This window comes from Pyxicephalus adspersus, chromosome 4 (assembly GCF_032062135.1).
Source record: "Pyxicephalus adspersus chromosome 4, UCB_Pads_2.0, whole genome shotgun sequence".
Lineage (NCBI taxonomy): Eukaryota > Metazoa > Chordata > Amphibia > Anura > Pyxicephalidae > Pyxicephalus > Pyxicephalus adspersus.
In genome coordinates this window covers 110595624-110613905 of record NC_092861.1, presented here as the reverse complement: position 1 = coordinate 110613905, position 18282 = coordinate 110595624, and the positions used below count along the sequence as shown (strand labels likewise).

At 37.0% G+C, this 18282-nt stretch overlaps 1 protein-coding gene across 1 annotated transcript in view; it reads right to left on the bottom strand.

The window, feature by feature from the left end:
• Window positions 1-7137: 7137 nt before the first annotated feature.
• ADGB (androglobin) overlaps window positions 7138-18282 on the bottom strand; it is a 103677-nt gene continuing 92532 nt past the window's right edge. Inside the window, exons 27-31 of the mRNA XM_072410247.1 lie at window positions 16856-17020; window positions 16636-16741; window positions 12427-12517; window positions 10624-10807; window positions 7138-7314 (exon numbers count right to left, since the gene is read on the bottom strand). Of these exons, the coding sequence (XP_072266348.1) occupies window positions 7138-7314; window positions 10624-10807; window positions 12427-12517; window positions 16636-16741; window positions 16856-17020 (723 nt within the window). The remainder of the gene's footprint in view (window positions 7315-10623; window positions 10808-12426; window positions 12518-16635; window positions 16742-16855; window positions 17021-18282) is intronic.

Below are 18282 nucleotides of genomic sequence, written 5' to 3'. Positions count from 1 at the left end.
TTCAGGTTGTGACTACTATGAGTGCAACATGTTCCTGTTTTAGGGATGTGTATTGATAAAGCTGTAATTTTAATGATATGTGTTATAATAATAATAATGATATGTATGTAAAATCCCATAATGTTTAATAAAAATTATTTTCAGATACATTTTATTAGGTTTTCTGTATATTATTGTTTCACATGTTAGCATTGAGAAATGCAATATCAATGTACTTTTCCATTAAAAAGTAAAAGTGGGTACCTATAATATACTTATATTTAGATTGGTTGATATTCAAATTTCTACATATATACACATACATATAATGTCACCATTACAGGACATATTTATATTAGAACATTTATAGCTTGTCATTCTGGAAATATAGTTTACCTTCTATAGCAGGGCTGCCCAACCCCACCCAACTTAACCTTACTAAATTTACTGCTGTCTACTAAAGAAATACTAAAAATCTGTGTGGAGCCCAGCCCTCGTGGACTGGAATCCCTTAGCTCAGGGGTCAGCAAACTTTTTTGGCTACTAGGCCATTTTAGGAGGTCAAGAGGGCACACTCCCCACCAGGAACGTCCCTGAAGGGAAATCCCTCTCCTCCGCAATACATAGAGGGAAAATAGGGAAGGGAGGCATAACAAGGTGGCTCAAGAGCCGTGGGTTGCCGACCCCTGCTGGCTGGGATTAGCCGGATCGACCAGGGGGGCATTAGGCCAGAACGGACTACTGGCTAGGCCGTATCTGGTCTAAAGGTCGGCGTTTGCCTACCCCTGCCTTAGCTGAACAAATGTGCCAAAATTAACTTTGCAAGGAATCCCCAGCTGTGTACCAATAATTTCAACACACAACAACTTTACAACATATTTTTATTTGTACATAATTGGTTGGTTGGAGTCAGTAGTTCTTTACCTAATTTATTAAACAAATTGGTATCCCCTGCAGAGGAATGGTTCAGGTTTCAAGGTGAACACACTTTTTTTTGTTTGGATAGATGATAAACTGAAGTGATATAATATAGGTTGAATTAAATTCAACCAGACAGAAGGTATAGATATATATATAGAAGATATATATATATATTTAGCAACAATTAAACTCAACAGACACTAAAAGGTTACAAGAGGCCTTCATGCTGAGAGACCAGCAGAGTGGGACCCCTAGCTCAGGAGGGTTCAGAAGTGCTGGGAAAGTCAAAGAGGTCTTCAATTTAAGGGAGCTGGCCAAGTAGGCCTAACATTCTTTTGACATAGATGGTTGTAAGAAACCTTGAGGCCTTGACATTCAGTTATGAAAGCTCCTTCAAATGTGAGTTGGAGCCTGAAGCTCTGCAACAGTTGCTAGCAGCAATGGCCAAGCAGATTGAAGAAAACTCCAATGATGCTTGGAATATAATACTGATTATTATTGTGAAATGCCACCATGCTGCCAAGGGCTTTTTAACCTTATTGCAAGTGTGATTTGCTTGAATCTGTCCAGGGTTTTTAAATGAGTTCTTCAGCAAGGAAGTGATTGTGAATAGATGTTAATTTATCGCCCTCTTGTGGTGATGAATATTTCTCAGTAATCACATGCAAGTACAAATGCAAGTTCATTGCATGGAATGCTATGGGCCTTTTTATGATAAAATGGAACATTTAAAATTGACTAAAACTTTTCAGGCAGTTCATTTTTCTGTTCTCCTTGTTATGTGTATTGAGAAGACGAAAAATGAAAAAGAAAAATGTAACTATAATGGAAAGGGACATATGGAGATGGTAATACTTCTTTCTATCGTTAAGACAGCCACTACAACCAATCTTTAATTTTCTTAAGCTATTTTATATGTAATATTGCTGTAATAAAAACAGATAACCATAAAATGTATCTGTGATTTACTCTTTTATTATATTTGGCTTTATAGGGTTGCATAGGCTGCTAATGTTTATTACTATGGGAAGGTCTTTTTATGGTAGCCCTAGCAAAAGGTCTCTAGCAAAATATGTGCTACTTTGGGCAGGGACGTACCAGGAACATAACATAAAAAAGAGTTTAAATATCATATCAGATGAGTAGCACCCAGGAAAGTGTCACGGCCTAAATCTTGTTATACTCACCTGTCCTCATTCCATTGCAGGATGCCACCATTTTCTTCCTTCTGCTCCTTGATGCTATCTTTGGCCATCCTGATTGGCCATTTTGGGATGAAGTGACTCTTGCGTAGGCTCATGAGAATTCATTTAGGCCCAGCAAGTGCAGGGGAAGTCGGGGCTGACAAGTATCCTGGCAGCCAAAGCTGAGCTGTATATGTGCATTTCCTTTTCTGAACCAGATAAAAATGGTGCTCATTTTCTGAATCCTTGTAAACCATACCTAATAAATGTACTGCTGTCTGTTAGAGAAATACTACAAATGTGCACAGAATTGGCCATTTGAAGTTGGACATGCCTGACGTAAGGCATCAGTGGGTGGCAATTCTAATATTTTCTTTCTCTAAACATACCCATTCTTTGGTAGGTTAGAAATTTCAAATGATCTGTTTAGATCCAATACAAAACACAACTGCACATTTAACAACTAAGTCATCTCATATGAGAACTAGATCTGGCAATAAATGCAGTCATCATAAACCCTTAGCCAATTGCTCCAGAGTTTATATGCATTCATGTAAATCTCCTTGCACTCATGCAAATCTCCTAATGGAAAATTCTCTCAATTAAGTATTCCAAGACTTCTATGCATTTCACAAAACCTTGGTCCGCTTCCTCAGGAAGAGGAGATCTAGAATTACACCAAAATTATTGTTCCAATTGTAGATTCCCTCTTCCTGAGGAAGTGGGCCAAGTTTCCGCGAAACGCGTAGAAGTCTTGGATTCCACCTCATTGAGAGAGTTTTCCATAAGGTGATTTACATGTGTGCTATATTTCTATCTTGTTTTTATTGTATTGTATATTTTAAAACGCGATCTTGAATAAATCTATATTTGTTTTTTTATTTGGGTATGAAGATAATTGTTCAATTTTGACCTTGAAAGTCCCGTTATCTGGTTGGTTATTCGTAAGGAAACCTGGTCGTTATTTGTATGTATTCATAATCTGGGATGTGGTCAAGATCAATGTAGTCCTGAAAGATGCAGGATATCACTGCATAAAAGTGACAGCTCCAATCTCTCATTTATTTGGTAATATTGTATTATAATTCTGCAATAATGATTCATTTTATGCACAAATAAAGATAAATGTTTTGGTTGTCATCACAAACAACCTTATCATTTAACACACAGACTACTGCGAAAGTGTTAAATGTCATTTAGCGACAAGTTATACTTTATTCCTTTATGTATGTGATATGCCAGAAGAAATTCAACTCATACTTCAAAACCATGTCCTCCATCTGTTAAGCTCAAAGAAAGATGTGAGTCATAGTTTTCCTTGTAAATGTCATTGATTATGTGCAGAGCTAATTATGTCATGATAAGTTAAATGAAATGAGAAAGACAGTTCACCCCCAATCCTCACCCACAGGAAGAAGTTCAAAAAAGGAGACCTTTTCAAAGCCTATGCTTGCAGTTTTATATTTTCTTATATTAGGATTTGAACACTTCAAAGTGTATTATAAACACTTGCTGTATGGAAGAGCAAAGATTATTCTGTTTAATTAAACATACATTTCAGCAGTAGGATATTTTTTTACAGTCTTTGATACTTGTCGGTGGAGTATTGTAGTCTGTCTATATTCATTGTTATCCAGCAGAACATTTTATATCAGCTAATCTACATCTATAGTTATATACATGGGGACAAACAAAGACACTTGCCTGGCAATTACAGGTTTTGTGAGATCCAGGTCTACCCAGAGGAAGCACAATAAGACCAATCTGTATCACTCTCCAGCCTTTGGGAAATCACATCCATAAGGTTGAAGTTGGGAAGAGTAGATCATCAGCTGCTATTCCATCATGATATACTGTCTGCCAGTTTTGGGTCGGCTTGGTTCATCCACCTTTGAAACACTAGAGGTAGAGGACTTAGAATATTGATAATTGTGACTTTTCTCATAATGGTGAAAACATAATGGAGGAACCTGTTTCTGAAAAAACTTTTTCCAAGGTGGACTAGGTCATACATTTGTGAGTGGGGTAACTTCAACCCACCAGAGAATTTCCTGGAATCCTTGGTATCATATTAATAGGCTAAACAAGCAAACACATTACTGTCCATTGTTCTCCCCAACCCCTTTTAGTCGGGCGCACCACTTGGCACTTTTCAGTAACCATCCAAAAACAGCCGGGTGGTTACTGAAACGTTCCGGGTGGTGCACCTGGCTAAAAGGGGCTGGGGAGAACACTGGACAGTAATGTGTTTTGACCCAACTGGGTCTTGTTCTCTGCTTACTTGTCTCACACCCACTTGTGCAGACCATGGTAGTGCTGATCATCTTGTAAACTTTAATTGGCAAACAGATGGAGACCTTCTAGGTTGCATCAACCTGTTTTTCTTCCTAATGTCTTGTGTGTGGAGAGAAGCAGTCCTGACATGAACAAAAGTCTGTCAACACAAGTGCTATGTAAAACAAGTTGCATATTGTGCAGAGTATTTGGAGTGAACAGTGCAATAAACTCAATGCAATGAGGCTCAATGCAATGTAGGATGCTTGCTGTATCCTACTTGACGTTTCTTCTGTATGTTCTCCCTTTCTACTGTTTGCTAATGCCCACTTTGTATTCCTTTTCTTTTTCTGTTAGGTTCCAAGTTGCAATTACAAATACTGAAGCCAGTCCATATTAATGCTAATGTGTATGTGTGTAGTTTTAGCTACACTGAAATTGATTATAGCAAGAATTGCACCACAGATAACAATTACAAATTGCTATCCTCAGAGGTCCTATCAGCAAATAAATATGACAGTATGAATAAATGTTCTTAAACATCATACAGTAATATCTGTAAACATAAGTGAAAATTCCAGTTTTATGTTGATTCTGAAACTTAATAAAACTGGTGATAGGAAACTGGCACAAATGAGTCAAAATAGAATTTACCTAGCAGGTTGTTAAAATACGGGTGTAGTGGAGTAAACATGTAACAGTTATACAAAATTTGGAACATATATATACCCAGTTATGGTATGAGATGATTATAAATCTGTCTCTGATCTACTTCTTTGGTAGGCTTAACATTAGCTGTGATCTCAGCTGGTGAATGGGGATACACTAGTACAGAAAAGCAGCCATAAAATGCCCTCATTGCAAATTATTGGAACAATTTCTATGTACAGTTCCAATGCTTATATTAATACAGTAGATGATATTTATTTACCCTGAGGAATATACTGTCACAGACGGCATGGGGGTGAATTGGGTACTATGTTGGCCCTGTAGCATTGGAGTGCTGGATTTAATTAACATTTCAGTTGAATATATAAAATAACACAGTAAATGGTTTACACTTTGCTGTTCACCGCAAATTTAGGCTTATTATGTGTTGATGTTCAAAATGCCACTCCGATGTGCAATACAGCAGTGTTTATAAAACATTAAAAACCCAGCAAACAAATGTAACATGACTATTATAACCAGAAGGTATTTCTGTTTGTTGGAGTGTTGTCCAATCCAGTGTACAGTCAATGCATGGTAAACATACACAGTATGTAAATACAATATACACACACAATAGGTACCGCAACGATTATTATGTGTGATGTCATAACATAACAATTAAAACATAAGAAAATAACAAACCGTAGCTCTTATTTTCAGCTTTCCTACAAGCACTTTGTGATTTAACAAATGATTAGACTTATGATCCATTTAGAAAACCTGTGTTTATTATTATGGATGGCAACCAATGCCTCCAACCACTGCTTGCTTAGAGCTCATGTACTTTCAGCTAATTAAATTGTGTCCAGATCTCAAGGGATGAACATAGTTATATTTGTCTTGAAGATTGCCAGCAGTCTCCACATCATGCAAACTTGTGATGAATTTCTATTTATATGGAAGCTATTGCATCATGTTCAGAACAAGCATTTAATTATGACAATCCATATTTACTTTAGTAATAAATTTGTAAAGTGCATTATATACTTGGCAAAATGCACAGTATAAGGGAAATTAAATTAGGGTGTACTGGCACGAACATTAATATCTACTTCAATGTATTTATTTTAACCTTGTTACAAACAATTTCAAATAACTACAGATATAGATACACATCTAATAATATTATATATGTCTAAGACACAGTCAGAACCTTTTGGTGTCACCAATTGAATGCAGGTAATATACATAAAGTATGGGGGGACGGGGTAGAGGGGCTGGGGTAAGATAACCCTATCCAGTTACAGAGACAATTGGCATTAAGCAGAGCAAGCATCAGAAGGTGATCGAGGATCAGTGGTTGAAACAGCATCTTGATGCAACAATGCCAGAATGTCTACAGAAGAGCAAAACTGGAGCCAATAAATCCAAGTCATTTGAAAGTCATCAAAACTATCTCAGGTGGGTTACAGTTCCTCCATACGTCTGGTGCTATTCACCCTGGCAAACCATTGCCATGGAGTCAGGAGGAAAGATTGTTTCCACATAGCACAAATACAAACTTAGCCAGAGTTTAAAAAATTCCATAAGCTTTGCACACTTTTTTTCCTTACAAAGCTTGATTTTTCCCTGTGGTGGGATTGAGGGTATGCAAGGATGTTGTAAAAAAACAAAACAAAAAAAAAACTTAATTGGTATCTTTAAACTTAAACTTGTTTTAGGTCTGTGACCGAGGAAGCTCTGAAGCCTGTAAATACAATGTTATAAAAGCCTTGAAGCTAACATTTTCAGTTACCTGCAGTTGCATTATGGCAAACCTCCATGATGTTCTCATGACAGTTTCCTTTACGTTTTAGAGTGGGGGGAATTGCTTTTCTTTCTATTCTTGTCTAGGTAACACATGATATAGGTGTACAATAATTACATAACAAAAGGTATAACTTTTTTAATTTCTGTCAAAAACAGTAAAAAATTGAGTTTAGAGTTGAAAAATACAACGGCAAATTGAGACATTGAAAAGGCTATTTCTTCTTCTTAGCGCTTCTGGCGCTTTTTCTTTTTTGAGCTGATGGACTTTTCTCCCTCTCTGCAGTAGCAACACCATCGCCAGCTGTCTGACTTTCCTGCTTTATTTTCTCATGGCGCTTTTTCTTTTTTGAGCTGATGGACTTTTCTCCCTCTCTGCAGTAGCAACACCATCGCCAGCTGTCTGACTTTCCTGCTTTATTTTCTCAGCTTCCAACAATTTATTTCTGTACTGCTCCCGGGCACTGAGAATGCTCTCACGGGCATTATCAAGTGACATCTGCAAGAAAATAAGAAAATTATTTTTTATGTATTTTGGCTGAGAAGACATTTAAATTAACAAGGTTCTTGAGCACTATTTAGCTTCATAAGTAATGAGTGCTGAATACCTACAGCAGGGTTCTCCCCAGGCCCTTTTAGCTGGGCGCACCACCCGGCACTTTTCAGCACCCACCCGGCTGTTTTTGGGTGGTTACTAAAGAGTTTGGTCACAATACAGGGGCTGCCACCCACCTACAATTTCTTCCCACCCGGCTTAAAAAAATTTCTGGGTTGAGCACTGTACAGTCTGCAGTGAGAGGGGGATACTGCGTTAGTATGGAGATGAGTGGGGCCTCTGAGGATGGAGCTTCCTGAAAGTGGGTTATTCCTGGTATATGAAAGTATTTTCCTGGCTTTCTATTACACATATTTTCCAAACAGAAAAAATTTTGTTGACAGTCTACTCAGCTAGTGGATACAAATGTGGTCCTTGAGTATTTTTAATTTGGACATTACTATCTTATTGTAACCAGCATGGGTGGGTACATAATTCAGTTCAAATTATTTTCTTTAGAAAATAAATATCTAGTTAACATTAAGGCACTACAAATGAATAGGCACAGAGTTGCCTGTGGTGGTATCTTGTTCTAATATTACCATATAGTTTCCCACTGTCTTATAGTCATGACATTTGAACTGTAAAGATGTTAGTAGCATTGGCATGAGTTGGACCAGCCTATACACTTTCTAGCTATTGCTTTGAGTTTCCTACATTGACACTTCCAGCCCTCCACTACCGAAGTTGCCAAAACTTTAAAAAATAGTGCAAGTCAAATCAATATTTTTTTTAGTTTTGGTTAGAGGGGTAAAAGGTTAGAATACCTGTCTAGATTTCCCTTTCTATAAGGATGACAATTATTTTGTCAGTAAGTCAGTGAGAAAGTGAGAGATATCTTCAACAGTAATACAACATTGAAAGAATCATAACTAATTCTACAATTTATGTTAGGTTTGCCAACTACTATAAAATGCGCAGACTATTGTAGATATTATTATGGAGATTGTGAGAAGTCTAATGGTCAGACTAAGATAGTTACAATTTTGTCTCCCATCATGACTTATTGCCTAAAATGGACTATAAAATACTAAAAAAAGGAATACAATATGATTTATTAGCATACCAAATCATTTACATAAAAATGGCTTACTATCAAGGAGAACAGTGAGCAGCACACATGTGATCTTACCATATTTTACTCATAATTTCAAAAGACTTGCAGTCAGCCTTAGTCACCTCATTTATACATCTAGGAGGTTGCAAACAAAAGAGCACATAGGCCCCTTTTTTTAGGGCAAACCACAGTCCATATTTTTAAAGTACTGCTTTGGCACCATGAAATTTTGAAATAGTCCTCTTAACATAACAAATCATTAGTAAATAAAATCAGGTCTGCTTTAAAGAAAAACACAGCGATAAATAAGACAGCAAGTGAACAAGAAAAAAAAAACTGTACAAAAAATAAAAGCTAAGGCACAATCATTTTAAAACTATATGAGAAGCACTGTACCTTGCAATAAAAAGAAAGCATTCATATAGAAACATTCATTGTCTGAAAAAGCATTCCAAAGGGTTTCTTGACAGCCACACAACTCAATTATTGCTTGTCAAGAACTTGCAGGTTTATGACGAAGCAGCTCTGATGTTCAGAAAAGGCACTTAAGCCTTGTTTAAAAGCTGGGCCTTTATTTTGCTGTGCAGGCCTTGGTTGTGCTGACCTTGGAGAAGCTACCCGTTGTTTATCTATAGTAACATAACAGCGGGCCATTCTGCTCCCTATTTATGAACTTTCCCATTGCAAAATCTGGGATCATGGTATTATATTTTTTCTAATAAGCTCTAGCACCATTGGGCTCTATTTCAAAAGACAGTGAGTGCAGACTTCTGCCGCAAAGCCAGACTGTCCGACAATTAAAACTTTTAGTAAATCCGCTTATACCAAGTCAGATGTTAAGTTCTGGCGTCTGGACACTAATTTATAGTGACAGGTTTTCAGTCAAACCACAGTCATTCTTATACCTTATAACAAAGTACAATAAACAAAAACAACAAACATCCAGATTGCCAACTCAACATCACTGAGCCCAACATTTGGACCTGTTAATATGCATATTACAGGCCTGCACATTAAACACTTCCTAAATCAAGCCTATAGCCTTTATCTGCTGCATTAGCACCAGTATATTGGGTTTAGAAAGTTAAAAGACCTAAACAGGCACATCACAGAAAAAATTTTTATTTCTGTTGCATAGCAGTAGTGCACACATGACTGTAATGCAGGGGTGCCCACACTTTTTTGACTTGCAAGCTACTTTTAAAATGACCAAGTCAAAATGATCTACCAACAATAAAAATGCTAGACATATATTTATTTATAAATGTACAGAGTATACTACACAGAAGTGACTGAAGCTAATGAGACATTGAATGGCAGAACATTGCCCTCCCGCCATCTCTGGCTTCCTCCCCACTGTTACACAAGCCTTCTCACACACTGAAAGACATCTCCAGCATCCCTCTAGACGTACAGCAGGGCTGCTGGTAAACAGCAGAGAGGAATAAGGCAGGGCTCGGCGATTGACTTGCGTTGCCTTTGCGACCGACCAGTAGATCCACCTGCTGTAATGCACGTTGGTGTGCTGCAGTGCCATTCACCATAGCTGTGCACCTGCTTCGCAATGAACAATAATACATACTGTACATTGTGGTGCCATGCATTAATACAAATGATGAATGTACATTTTTTTTCGTTAGTTAAGAAGCAAGTTCAAATTATGCACATAGAGTTGGTTGATTCAAACGTAATACCACTGTAGTGCTGTGAGTCCAGCCTAAGACTTAAATCAATAAAAATACTAGGAATTAAATTGGCCTTTTCTGACCCTCACTGTACTAAGATTATACACCTGTAAAAAAATACATCAGTTAAATGTCCATCACTATACATTATACATTTCTAGCAAATAAGCTGTAAGACAATGTGCATTTGACATTTCTTAGAATTTATTTAGTTTTACTTGAGTTTAAGAGGTTATGACTTGTTTCCCTGCATGTTTCTGTGCTGATAGGCAGCTGATAGGCTAAACTGCATTATGTGCAACCCCATTGTCCTAAACCCCAATATGCAATATGATTTCTGATAAAGGCTTCCTGCAGTACCATGGTTCAAAAATGTATGCTTTGGAATTCTTATTTACCAGTTAATATTGAGGTATAATATCATAATATCAAAATGAAAGCACAGCTTAACAGAAATGTATTCTGATTTACCTGTAAATCTTCATACATTTGAAGAACTTTCTGCTTCAGCAAATTTCGTGCATTTTTTTCCTGTTCTCTATGCTTTGTAACCTCTTCCCTTAGCTGCTTGAACTTTCGGATCTCCTCTGTTTTTTGAAGTGCTTTCTGCTGAATGACATATTCATCTTTTACCACTGGTTCTGGCTTTGTTTTTCTGGAATAAGAAAACATTTCATATAGTACAGAAAGTAATACAAATAATGATTCCACAACTGCAACTACTAGAAATGTAATAACTATTTTTTGTTATTCATCTTGACCTTGCTATAAGCTGGTATTTTAGGAGCCCCTTACATGTAAATGAACACAGAAACTTCCAGTTTGCTTCATACTGTGTACTGTAATGGTTCTTACTTAGCGGTCAGTGTCCACATTTTGTTCACGTTTGTTCTTTAATTTTTGATTAAGACAAAGTAGAGAAGATGTCTTTTTTTCTCTGTGACCCACTGGAGGGATTCACTTTCTTTTTTTCCCTGGTGAACATTGTAACTAAGACAAAAAGTGAGGGGGAAAGCAAACATTTTGAGTGTAACTGAAACTGGGCCTCTAGGGGGCAGTATGGCTTGCACAGAGGCGGTGTGAGCCCTGAGAAGGGCCAAGGCAGTAACCAGTTCTTCTCCAGAGCCTCTAGTGGTGAGGATGTTGCACTGCTGGTTACTGCCAGGTTGCGGTCCTTGGGCACACCAGGGTGGGAAGGACGATGCACAGTACAAAATCACTAGGCAGGAGAAGTGTCTAAGCTAGCTAAATAGCCATGGATGATTAAAAGGCTATTTCCTGATTGGCAAGTGGGAGTAGGCGCGCTCTGCACTTTAGTGAGGAAAAGGTAAGTGTGACAGGAACAACTGTCAGGGATAAAAACTTTGTACACTTTGGAGTAAGAATTTGGGTAAGCACCTAACAAATACATTTACATCTTCACTTACAGTTTGTCCCTCTGCAAAGTCTGGCAAATAGGTGTTAATTCTGCCACTGAAGTCCACTTAATGCACCTCCTTGTGATAGTGTGGCAACTATGCTGCAATGCTCTTGAATTCACAGCAGAGTTGCCACTTTCATATAGGCTGTGTCTGCTTGCACTCCAGTTAGATAAAAAAAAATGTCATAGGAGGCATTGCTAATGTTGATTCACACTCCTGTAGCTTGCCACTTAGCACTTGACCACATCTAGTGGTGTCCACTGCTTTCTGGACTGACAGCACTGACTTTGATGTTGAAACCCTACTGCAGCAAGAGTTATTGTCAATGAAGAGAACCGTGTGAGACGCATATGAAGCCAGACTTGACTTAATCAGGGAAGGTAAAGAAGGTTTTTTGTTACTTTATGATGTGTGTGCATCACATAGTAACTTGATTTGGTACTTGGACTGTCATTAGGGAGCGTTTAGTTTAAATCTTTTTTTTACTTAAAAGTGTAACGCACATTTTTCTGTCTCCAATCCATAGACTTAGAATGCTCCTTGCAACTGAAGACCATGTGATATTTTTGCCTAGGCTTCTTTTTATAGCAATAACATTGTTATTTTATAACACTGACATGTGATCTATTGATTTATATATTATGCACACTGCACTTGAAACCATATAAATGTTTCTTTGTGAGAAGAAGTTTTCTGAGTAATTATCACAGCACTGTAGCAGCAGATGTATCAGGTTTTTTTTTGTAAACTTTGACATTTTGTAGCATAAAAATTTTTTAGGATGGAAAATGCATAGCTAAAGATACATTACTACAGTATCTAAAAACGTCAGCTCTAATTTTATATTACTTACCTGATAAAAGGAGTTAAATCAAACTGTTCTTGTTTATAGGGAGCAGGTGTGTTTGATAAACCATGTTCCTGTATTTTTGGAGTTGGCAACACTGCAAGTAATTTAAAGTAAAATAAATTTATTTAAATGACTTTTTAGCATTTAGCACCATTATTATATATTATAACTTATCATACAGATATCTGGAAGTTTGATAGTTTGCTGAAATACAAGCTGTAGGTGGACCCACCAATGTCTTACTTGCTAATTAATGCAACAGAGAGAACTCTATGATTAAGGTGAGGCCAATGAATATACTTGGCAGATGGTTGGTATTTATAAATGTTTTCTACTTAATTAATTAATCTGATCCTATGTATCCCCAGGTGTGGTAGTGCAAGCTGCTGCCGCCGCTACCACATTGATCAGGTTAATTATCAGTGACCTATTACCCTTGAGCCTCATCTCCTATTCTAATTGATGAGCTGGGGCAGTAGCCCCTAGTGAGTACTTGAATTATCCTGAAAATAGGACACATGTATACAGCGAAGCCCTATTTACCTACTACACAGGTGATCTACCTTAATGTGTTAATATCCGAGAAAAATACTGTATGCAACCCTTTCAAAAAAGTGCAAAGCCACCCCTGAAGAAGCCCCAATAGGGTGAAACGCGTCGGGAAATACGCTACATGCAAATATGCATCAATCTCTCCACATACATTAATTGTTTGATCACACGGTACTTCTTAATAACAGCGTAAATACGAAGTAGGTGATCTGTGTCTAGAAATCATATCGGACCCATATTTACTAGGGTCCAAATAAGTGAATATACATATGTATAAGGATTGTTTTCAACTGTACTACTTTATGACTTTCTGGAATACAAGTTTAAAGTTTTGCCACAAAAACCCTTCTTGTTTTATTTGTTTTTTGAATTTTTTAATTCGGTGTTGGCAAACATCCCTGAATGGAATAGTTTATTATATAACCAATTACACTCCACTGCACTGCAACAATTTGCCCTGAGATTGCTTTGCAATTTGTAGCCTTACTATGTTTTATTATGTTTCACATTTACAGTGTAAATAATATAGGAGCTACACCATAATGTTCATTGATCTGTTTTTTATGTGTCGATGAAAGAATTCAAATTAAGTGACCCAAATGACAAAATACAGGTCATCAGATACCCAAAAAGCACCATGAATAGCTTGTTTTCAAATACATTGCAACTTGCATTGGTGTGAACAGGTTTTATTGACTATATGGATTTTCCTCTGAATAAACATAATGGTCATGTGAAAAATCTAGAAAGAAAACACATGTGGTGGAAAATGTCCTAAAACAAACAAAAAAAAAACATAAAATCTAATTCTAATTCTAAGATAAAAAACAAATTAGGCATGTAACAACATAAACATATCAAGGCTTTCATTAGCCCAAAACTGAATAATGTCCAAGAGCAACCCCTGAGGAACTGAAAACTTAGGTGCACTGCTGCAACTATCCTACAAAGGGAGTCACTCAATGTCAATGCCAAATAATATGTATCATCAGTTATGAATACCCCATGAAGTTCAGGGAATAAACAAGAATTTTATCCCCCCCCCCCCTCCGAAGAAACAGAAGAGAAAGAGTGACAGAAGCCAGGGGGGGAGCATTGAAAGAGGTGTGGTGAGTGGAAAATGTAATAAAATGGACTCACAGTAAAGGAACAGGGGGCAGGAAGAGGAGGTAGAAGACGAGGACATACTCAGGCCACCAGGGCCCAAACTAGTATACAGTCAATGTAGAGGAAGGAGAATCAGAGAGTCAGCAGAGAAAATTCCTCAGGAGGTAACCTGTGACACAAGGTGACTATGTTTGCTGAAAGATATCTATTTTATCATGCATTTTAGCCTCTAACTTCCCAGTTTTAACTGAGCAGCTGTGGGGAAGACTGACCACCAAACCTTTGCTAGAGTATTTTACAGCTGTGAACACAATGGTTAATAGGCTCACTTGACATGCGCTACAACCTCATCCCTTATGAAATAGCTTCAAATGGCGTGACGTATGTGGACACATCAGTTCCCCTTGATATGAATGTTGGAGGAGGCAACAAGTGGTATTCTTCCAAAGGTTGGGGAAAGTGTAAAGGATAGACATTAATGGCAAATAAAGATATAAGCAAGCTTTCAGGCTGACCAACAAAGGTTTTTTAGATAGTGAGCTAGGAAGTCAAGGGAGCAAGATCAAGGTGAATCAACATATTTTTGGGGGTTTTCTTCAGATTTTTAAGGGAGTTAATTAAATTCCAGGTGTGCTATCCTTGTATCCTAAAATATACCCCTAAAAACATAATAAATATCCCATTCCACAAATCTTTTCTTTTTTTGTGCTTTTGAGGAATTTTATAGTTTACACACCTAGTTAATATCCTAAAGAAATCGAATGCCTATAGGTATTTTTAAAGCATTACATTAAGCATTCCAGCAAACCTGGAATGGATCTGGTCCAGGATTGGAAATAACAGCAAATTATTTCAAGAAATCCTATACAAGTTTGCTGGATCACCACGGTTCACCCACAATAATCTATCTTCTACAGTCTTGGAGATCTTTATTAAATTAGGCCCATTATGTGCAGTAGATGTTTTTTTATTTAAAGTTTAGGGATCTCATAATAAAGCAGGTAATCTGACATTTACTGAAACATACTGGTAGAGAATCATTCACGGCCATTGAAATACATCGACCTAGAAAATTATGCACCAAGGACGGTTTCAGTGAATGCCAGATTCACTGCTTTATAAATAGACCCCTTAGTGTCACAGGGTAAAATCTAATAGAGATTCCAAATTTTTTTTTAGTGAACAGTAATTTTTTTTGTAGCAAACTCAAGTTTACAAAAATTTCAAGGATATTACAAGTAGAGTTTAAAACAGATAGGGCATTTCTGTTTTTCCTAGACATCCATAATATCTGCACAGCCAATATTATGGGAAATAAGAATAGCTATCTGTAGTAGCATATGATAAGTAATACCACTACTGCTTTGATATGTTTTAGTGGAATTCTTCTACCTCTCTCTTCTCCAATTATATGATTATTTAAAACCATCAGACAGAAACTATTTTCTGTGTAATGGGCATTCCATGCAAACATTTTGAGCCAATAACACACGTAGATGTCAAATTTATTATGAGAACAATTTAGTATATTAGACATATACTTTCCATTAAATTTGTAGTAAATATATATACACTTATATAAGAAGTAAAGTAAAGTTTGAAGCAATTGGAACTCATGAGTAACAGCCCTAAAAAATCTATGTAAGACCTTTGCTATCCTGTGAAAAATTATATTGATTTCCTTGCAGCCTTCAAAGCTCAGAAGCCACAAAATCCCCTTAATACAGCAAGGCAATCTAAACAATAAAATGTTTTTCCAGGTTCGAGAAAATCAAACTTTAATTTCAGCCAGTGAAGGTCACAGGAACATATATATATCTGTACTTAGATAGTTTTTTGGGGAAAAAATATCTACCAATTACATAAAAACATATCATAGTGTAATGAGGACACTATGTAATGGAAATTATGTAGATTTAAAGGTCAATTTCATGAGGAATCTGCTCCCCTGTATTAATTCATTACAAGTAAAAAAAACAAAACTTTTAGCAAAATACTAAACTCACTTCTGACTGTGCAAGGTGTTATGTCATAGTGGAATGTCACACAGACCAAATCTCATTTTGGTATTCCTTCTTAAATACCATTTGCTTGTGATTCTCTGAGATTGTGAAGTTTGCATAACAAAGAGGCTGCCTAAAAAAATCCTAGTTGCCATTTTGTTTTAACCCACTGGCTATAAATCTTTCTATATAAATGTATCATCAAAATTCAAAGTCCTTATCTGCATACTTGATTTGGATCAGTGACTCAGAAAGTATTAAAAACTGTCAGTACAGCAACCAGAAAGTGGGAACAGTTCTTGTTCCCTGGCAAACATGTTTCTAAAGGGAAACTCTATTAAACTTGAATTGGGTGCTCTTTTCCCTACGTTATCTCCACGTTTAAAAATAGTGTGAATAGAAATACAGCAGTATTGGTGCAGAAATAATGCCATTTTCTGGTGAACACCCGGTTTACCCCTTGATAGACCACCTCCATAGACAGATTACAGAACATACTTTTAAAGTCCAATAATAATGAATAACAACATAAAGGTAGTGTATGACTTACCTTCTTCTATAGTAACAGTAGGGCTGTCCTGAACAACATTTTCGGCAGTTTCAGTGTTGGCTTTTTGAATGTACTTATTCACATACTGCAAGCGTGACTGCAAGGCCTGCAGATACAGTGAGGGTAAATAAATACATGATGATAGAACCAACCTATAATAAACAGAATGCCTTTTGCCATTATTACCCCACCCCTTTTCAATATTGCGATGAGAAATTACCTTTACAGCCCGGCCTGGTTCTGCTGCCTCCCATGCTTGTTTCATGGCTCTTATTTCATCTATGCGCTCTGTGTCTTTCTTGATTTCCAGTGTCTCTGCCTCACTTGTCTCACTGACCAGTCTAAGAGTCCAAAATGGCTTGCTAGTATCAATCTGATGCTGGGCCTACAAAATATTTAAAATCATTTCATTTAGAAGAGAAAAAAATACAAAAACAGGAACTACATTCAAGACAAGTTTTGAAGGGGGATACCTCCATGCATAATGTCCAAACATTTAATTGAGTTCTGAAAAGAATCAGAAGGTTTAGAGCCATTGTCAGGAATTTATCCTTTTGCTTTTTTTGGTTTTTATGTAAGCTTTCTGGATTGGTAGTTGCTGAATTGAATTTCAAATCATTTTGTTTTTTAATGTGTTTAAATGTATCTTTAAAGCCTGTGTTAGAATTGTTTTGTATATATGTATGTAATGCAATAAGTCTTTTACAACACTTGGTGGCAGCATTTGCTTAAATAGTACACACATGCAAATACTTTAAATCAATACCCCAAAAATGCAGTTTAGGCAGAGCTATTTTGAATTTCAGCCCTAATAACTGCAAAATTGGAAAACCTAAAGGACAAAATAATTCATTATTAAATATTTTGTACAATGATAACGTGTGCATTACTAGAGTGAACAATGTAGAGGTGCTAAGACTGATAAGACACTTTCAGGTGGAGTGAAGTGAACATGGGTGATCCAGCAAACCTAGAATGGATTTTTTAAAAGTCATTTGCTATTTGTTAGCAAATATATTGAATCCTGAACCAGATCCATTACAGGTTTGCTGGATCACCCAGCTTCACTGATGAAAGTGTAACTTCTCCAGCCTTGGAGAGCTTTATTAAATCAGACCCAATGAATCTAAGTTTTAGTTTGAGGTTGGAATAGCTTTCATTAGTATAAAAATAAATGTGGGAAACCCTTAAAAATCTTTCAGATCCTTAGGGAACCCCTACTATATTTACCATATCCACAGCTCACCGTATATTAGAATGGTGCAGGTAGAATGCCTACTTCATTTCTGGTCAGTAAGTAGAATTTCACTGTTACATATAACCAAACATATCATTTGTGTCACTTAACCCCCCTAGCAGTAATTCCCTTAGCGGGTGGATTTTACATGCAAAAAGCGGTAATCCTGAGTCACACTCGGGGTCGCTTTTAACTAAAAAAAAAAAAAACTACTTACCTTGTTCCGTCGCTGTCCCCTGGCGTCCTGCTGGTCCCCGCAGGTCCTGGGGACATGTCCTGCTCCTCTGATCTCCAGCGGCTAAGTGCAGAGATGAGATCTACGGGGTTTCCCGGTGATGTCAGTACATGCGTCGGTGTGGGAGGATCGGCAGGAAATTCAAACAATTTTGGATTGGATTCAATACAAAATA